General features: G+C 30.8%; 1 protein-coding gene across 1 annotated transcript; it reads right to left on the bottom strand.

Moving 5' to 3' along the window:
* LOC131151157 (protein LIFEGUARD 4-like) lies at positions 1–1,484 on the bottom strand. Its single transcript, XM_058102405.1, has 3 exons — positions 1,247–1,484; positions 348–505; positions 1–222 (listed from the first exon to the last, which is right to left on the bottom strand). Exons 1-3 carry the CDS (start codon positions 1,482–1,484, stop codon positions 1–3), a joined length of 618 nt encoding a protein of 205 aa, XP_057958388.1.
* Positions 1,485–7,001: the final 5,517 nt, after the last annotated feature.

Raw genomic sequence — 7,001 nt, 5'->3', positions numbered from 1 at the left:
TCAGTTCCTCAACATAGTGAGGAGCATGGAGAAGATGTTGATGATGTCGGTGTAAAGGGTAACGCAGTGGTCATAGTCGAAGCGCTTGATGAGGTTGTCTGTGACATATATGAGATAGCCGGAGAAGTTGATCGCTCCCGCCGCCTCATAGCATGTTTGCCCCAACTCCTCCATCCAATAAAACACCTGCATCCATCCACCCCCATGTTCATTTCCTTTTTCCTTTACCATTAATGTTAAATCAATTAATTAATTAGCATAAAACAGAGAGAGAGAGAGAGAGAGAGAGAGAGAGAGAGAGAGAGAGAGAGAGAGAGAGAGAGAGAGAGAGAGAGAGAGAGAGAGACCTGAACGAGTGCAGAAACCATGAGAATAGTGAATGCACAGTACAGAAAAGGCTCCAGGAAGCTAAAATCAAGGCCTCTCCTGGCACCACAGAATGTGAAGAGGGTGAGACTGACCGCGGCCACGCTTGTCAAAATTGCAGCCAACACGACAATCTCCCCTGTTCATCAATTGCAAGGAAATCATGGATTAAGTGGGTCAACCCCCAAATGCAGCAATCATTTGAGTCATTTCTTTTTATCTCATTGAAGGTGATTTGAAAAAAAATTGAATCAAGACATGATTGAATGTTTCAGAAAAATGAAATTGGGAACGGCAACCATGCTGAATACAAGTTCGTCCGCACCCTTAAGGCCCATTTAGTTGAATTTCTTAGGTCAGTTTTTGATTTTCTGCTTCATTTCTGTGCAATAAAAAAAACAGATTAAGAATTTTTTTTATAGTATATTTGATTTATTTATTTTTTATTTTCTGTTTTCATTTCTACACTGTAAAAATGCCTCTTTATGTTACTAAATTTCTTTTTAAAGATCTTCAGTTACTTTTAAAAAAATTAAAATTAAAAATTTTAATTATTTTGACAATTTGATATAAAAATAGTTTAATAGAAAAGAGGGGGGAGGGCGGGCGTGAGGAGGGGGAGTAAAAAATAAGGATTATCAAAACATCTTACTATGCGTAAAAGCGCAAGCCATTCCAATGACGAACGCCATTGCGATTTTGAACAGCTCGAGAATGGTAAAGTTCAGCGGGTGGCGGTTGTGGAACTATGACAGAAAGCAGATAACTACAGACCCAAAAAACAACACTAATCACGCAATAATAAACCAGAAAACTTAATTTCTCAGACCCGGAAAAAAATTCCAAGAAAAGAACGTAGAAAATCGAAATTCGTATATACATATGAAGGCAATGACGGCGTAGTAGATGAAGAGTCCGGGCTTCGTAAACCCGAAGACCGGCTGCATGCGAGAGTTGAAGGCGACGCCGGCGGTGAAGCCGAGGGTGAAAAGAAACAGCACGGGCAAAATTGTGTAAAGTTTTCGGAAGAAGGGCCACCAGAACTGGGGGTTCTCGAGCATCGTGGGGTAGAAGTGGCCATTGTTTCCGGCCTCTAGGTCGCCGACCTTGGGATACATGGTCGCAGAGACGAGAATCCCCCACAAGATGGAAAGAACCCAGAAGCCAAATTAATGGTGGAGGACGAGCGCAGGTTTTGAATTGGAGAATTAAATGGTGGTGGTGGTGGTGGTGGTGATTCGGGTGAGAAGCGGGTAAAACAAAACAGGGGATGATGGGAAGAGGGGTTTGGGGGTTTTGATTTTATTAGGGAGGCTTTTATATTTTGGGCAACAGTGCAGCGCCGCGTGGGCTATGAGACGGACAAGGTGTTGCGGTATACTTGGTTTTTTTTTTTTTTTTTTTTTTTTTGAACAATCAAATTATAAAACAAAAGCAAAAAAGTAAAAGCACAAAACACTTTTTGAAATATTGTTGAGGTTGTTATAGTAAGTTGTTAAAAGTTTATTTAATTAATAAATCCTATTATTTAGGACATGTAGGTAGAGTTTAACTATTTTTTTAGGCAGTTACCACGTTATTAGGATCAGTTAAACATAGATTGTTTAACGTGGCTTGTTTGTTTCAATTTTATATTTTTATAAGGCTTATATAAGCCAACAGTCTATTTTGAATTGAATAATATTCATTCAGTTATTTTTCTGAATTGACTTTTTGTGCTTAGAGTTTACAATAAAATGAATTTGTGTTCGTAAGTATGAGGACCAAGTCACAATTTAGTAATAATGAAATTGAACTTCACCCTGGGCAAATTTGATTGTAATATAAAGATATTACAAAGTTCAAATTTTGATTTAGTTTATTTAACAAGTTAGCACAAAAGTCAAATATTCCTATAGTGCATTCAAATAATTTTTATGTATTAGGTTTAAATTAACAATCCTCCTTTATACTTATTTAGTTTGATTATTCCATAAACATTTTTATAATTTCGTTATTTATCTCTTAAATTAATATTTTTCATAATCTTATTTCTTATTTAAATTTATAATATAGTATTTTAGCTGCTATTAATAATGCATTAATAATTTTATAATGATTGAATTGACAAATCAATGGATTAGTAATTTCTATAATCATTGTTAATAAATGATTTAATTACGAGATAATAAATAAAATTATTAATACTTAAAAAACTCTACATAAGTGAAGTGATTGCATTTTAAAACCTCCTCATAAATTTTTCTAATTGCTAATATTAATAGAATTAATGTTTTATAACTACTAATAATAATTAAATTATTAAATTATTTTAACAACAAGTATCTACTGAATTTATTTATGAAATAATAAATATAATAATTAATGTTTTGAAAATTGTATCATATATTAACTGATTATTACTTAAACGTCATCCTAATAATTTGTTTAATTTTTTAAATTGGCAATAATATTTGAGGTAATTTTTTTGTAACCAATATTAATAATTAAATTAATCTATATTATTTTTATTTATAATTATTAGTTAAATAATATGATAAAAATATTATTTTTGTTAAATAAAAAATTTGACTTATGTAATTGCTTATTAGTTTATTAAAGATTTATGCCTTGAGTGTTAAAAAAGGTTAAAATTAAAAAACAACACATATTCATACAGTAAATATCAAATATCTAAAATAAGTTAGATTTTAAATTCAATGACAAATTCAAATTTAATTTAAAATTAGTTCACAAAATCATATTTGAATTCAATGTTAAGCACTAAACTATCCCATTTTTTTAATTTTAAAATTTATTTTTAATTTATCAAAAAAATTGAGAAAATATGCAGAAAAATATCCCAAAAAAATAGAAATAATTTTCTGAGTCTTCTTGACTCAAAAATCCAAAAAATAAAATTCAAAATCTCAAAAAATAAATAAAATTTGGGAAAATTCCTTTAAAATCTTTTTAAATTACAGAAAAATCTCAAAAAAAAATAGAGAAAATCTTTGAAAAAAAATTATGGAACTATTTTTTCTTGATTTTGGTCATTTAAAAAAAAAAATTATTTTGTGGATTTCTCATTTCATAATTTGGTTTGTTGCATGAATGTGTGTCCCGCCCCCCCCCTCTCTTATGTGTGCATGTGTACATGCGTATGTGCACTACGCCTGAGAAGAATGTTTAGTAAATTGGAGTTATTTGGTCCTCAATTATCTCTTAAGAGATGAAGATTCTGACATAATCATTTTGACCTTCCTTGTCAGTGATTCTATTAAATTCTTCGGATTTTGGAGCAATCCTTGTATGTGTGTTATATGTAAATGTTTGCATACGTAATTCGGGGCATATTTGTATATATGTTTTCACGTAATTATAGTTTTATTTTTTTAATCTATTTTTATCTATGTCTATGCTTACATACTAATGAATAAACTAAACTTATAAGGAATCTTCCTCTCGTCTTAAGGGCTATGTCCTTGCATGCCTTTGAGAATTGAAAGTGAGGGGGTTTTTTGTCTTATGTAAAGCCTCTTCATAAGTTAAAAATCACATAATTGAATGAAACAAAAAAACTGAAGTTTTGATCGGTTGATCTCAAAGGTAATCTTAGGCTAATCAAGTATCATCCGTTGGATAGGTGTGAAAGTGTGTTAATATATTTTCTTTGCATATTGTACTCCCGAATACAACCTAATAATGCAAACCATTGACCATTGGTTTCCTTGAACTTAGGTATAACTTAAAGACTAATGAACTAATGACATATTAAATAGGGTGTTCTAACCGCATCTAGAATAAAATAGGTTAGTGACGATTTCATTAAATTTTAAGAAATCTATTTTTCAATTCCATACATTAGACCAAGTTCTACATAATATCAAGTTCGCTACTCAGTTGAGACTATACAAAGATTCGTACTACCCTTTTTTCATGTTGGCCCTTTGAGATGTCGCAACATACGCTAAAAAAATTTAATTGAGAACTACTTTTTTTTAAAAAAAAAATAAAAATTGGCTATTCATGCTGCTAGGATTATGAAGAATTTAACTATTGTCGCGAATACTCATTATGCGTTAAAGTTGCGTAATTAGGCGTTTAAATTCATACATTAAAGATTGTAATTTTAATTAAATGTCTAATTATGTTCAATATTTTAACAGTGAGCTCAATTTTTAATATTTGGGTTTTTATTTGATAATTTATAGATTTTTGCTATCTTATTATTCTAGGATGTTTTTTTTAGACATTAAAGTTGAAATTAAAATGTACGCGGGTCATGCGTAAGAAAATCGGCCCATGCATGCAAAGTGAACCGTGCACGTGACGGTCGTAACTTTTCATTGAAAGAGTTGCCTATGTGGGGGGTTCATTGAGAATAAAGAATAAAATAATGCAAATCGAGGCATTGAGCGCAAAATGAAGTTGATTGGGCGATTGTGAACAATTTCGACACTGTTTTGTAATTTGTACATAATTCTCTCATCCGACCTTCGATTTAAATGATTCAAGATGTTATAGAAATTTAAGAAAACGCTCTACAGCGTTCAAGTTTTATGTTGTGAGAGATACTGGCTGCATCAAGGTAGAAATTGGACATGAAGTTACCACATGTTGCTTTTTATGGACTATTTTGACATTGTTTTGTAATCTAGGCACAACTTTCTCATCCAAGATCCGATTGAGGTGATTCATGATGATATGAAAATCCAAAAAAATTTTCTACAATTTTCATGTTGTGAGTTTTAAGAGATATGAACTATAAGAAGGTCAAAATTAGACTTAATAGAGCATGCCATGTGCTTTTGAATTAAAATGAAAAGCCCATGTGTGAGGCCCATGATGTGATCACATGGGAGGCTATGCAAAGAGGCGGAGCGGCCTCTCATTCTCTATGGCAATTTTGAAAAGTCAAGGTTTTGGAAGACATTGAATGTAAAGCAATTTTAAAAAGTCAACAAAGTGGCCTTTGCAATCCTTGGAGGCTTCTCCAATCCTCACGGCCTTGCAATCTCTCTCTCTCTCTCTCTCTCTCTCTCTCTCTCTCTCTCTCTCTCTCTCTCTCTCTCTCATTATTGAATTTTAATTAATTGTTGGATTAATTTTATTAAAGTTTAGTTTGTTTTTCTTTTAAAATTTTTAAATCTTATTTGTTTAATTTATCTCTCTCCTTCATTCTCTCTTTTCTTTTTAATGGTTGCTCAAGTTACTAGTGTTTATTGGAATTGTGTTTTGATTAAAGTTTGGAATTTTTAATTTATATTTGATTATTATTAAAGTTCAGTTTTTAGTTTGTATTTTGTTAACTTCTTGAATGTTTAAAGTTTAGTTTTATTTGAATTCATGTTTGATTGATGATTTTAGGATTGCGTGTTTCAATCATGATAAAGTTTTTGTTTTTTAGGCATTTGTCTGAAATTTTTAACATAGGTTTTATTTCTTGTTTGAATGGTTAAACGTAGGATTATTTTCTGCAATTAAATTTATTATTATCTATTTTATTGTGTCTGTTTCACGTGTCTTGTCATTAATTTAGTGCGTGTTTGGTTCATAATATAAATTTCACATTGTTTTAATTTTGTCATAAAATCTCAAAAATCTCAGGAAACTGAATCTGAATTGTGTTCAATAAAACTTTTTTTTCTTATTTTCTTTTGGGTTTACACAAATTTTGGAACTAAACTGCATTCCCTAAGGAAACGATCTGACTCTTGGACTAATTATTACACGACTAAACTCCTATATTTGGGATAGCCTTTGTACTGCTCATTTTTAGAACGAGTCGCACACATACACACAAATATGTCTTATTAGAGTTGTGTCAAAGTTTTTTTTAACGAGAGCTTAGAGTTTGCCATTAGACAATAACGAAATTCATGCTCCAATTATATGTTTCTTTTGTCACTCACATCACACAAAAATTTATGTTGATAGTTGGATTCTTCATGATCTTAGTGATATGAGTCACTAGTTTAGATTTTTTTTATTTTTAAATGAGGGCTTTTTAATCAACAATAATTTTTTTGTTGTTGTGGAAATAGAGTTTTTATTTTGGAAATATTATAAAGTAGGAGGGTTGACATTTTGAAAATGCAAAATGAATTTCGGTGGGCTGGGAGGGTGTCTTTGTGTAACACCCCGACCCCGAGGGGTTTGGGATATTAACTTTTGACCAATTGATTTACAGCGGAAGTAAATAAACTCAATTTTTATTAAAGCAGAGTGCTAATTATCCATATTACAATAACTTATTTTAAAAGAAGAAAATTACATAAACATAAATATCTGGCATCATACTAATATTTCTAATAAATCTTTATTTTTCTAATCCCCACCCGCATGCTTGCTAACCCTGATTTCCGACATGTCCTTCAGAGTTATCTGAAGTAAAATATGATTGAGGTGAGACGACGCTCAGTAAGTAAATAAGATTATTATTAGTGTGTGACCAAAATAAGCTTTTAAAGAATTTCCTAAAATAATATTTAATACTATAACTTCAAGACTGCTTTTAGAATAAATATAAATTTAAAAATTTCTGCATAAAACTTTTGTCATCAATTTTAACGGTAAATTTTTATAATCATATACTATAACTGCTAAATTAAACTTTTAACTTTAAAATTGTAAAAATATTTAATGATAAACAT

Source organism: Malania oleifera, chromosome 3 (genome assembly GCF_029873635.1).
Source record: "Malania oleifera isolate guangnan ecotype guangnan chromosome 3, ASM2987363v1, whole genome shotgun sequence".
Taxonomy (NCBI): Eukaryota; Viridiplantae; Streptophyta; class Magnoliopsida; order Santalales; family Ximeniaceae; genus Malania; species Malania oleifera.
The sequence above is the reverse complement of the archived record's forward strand: the minus strand, read 5'-3'. Positions and strand labels throughout refer to the sequence as shown.

Coding starts and splice junctions, on each gene's coding strand:
- LOC131151157 (XM_058102405.1), bottom strand. CDS start 1,484: ATGTATCCCAAGGTCGGCGACCTAGAGGCCGGAAACAATGGCCACTTC. Junction 506..1,246: donor CGCCGTCATTGCCTTCATAT/GTATATACGAAT, acceptor ATTGATGAACAG/GGGAGATTGTCGTGTTGGCT. Junction 223..347: donor TGGTTTCTGCACTCGTTCAG/GTCTCTCTCTCT, acceptor TTAATGGTAAAG/GAAAAAGGAAATGAACATGG.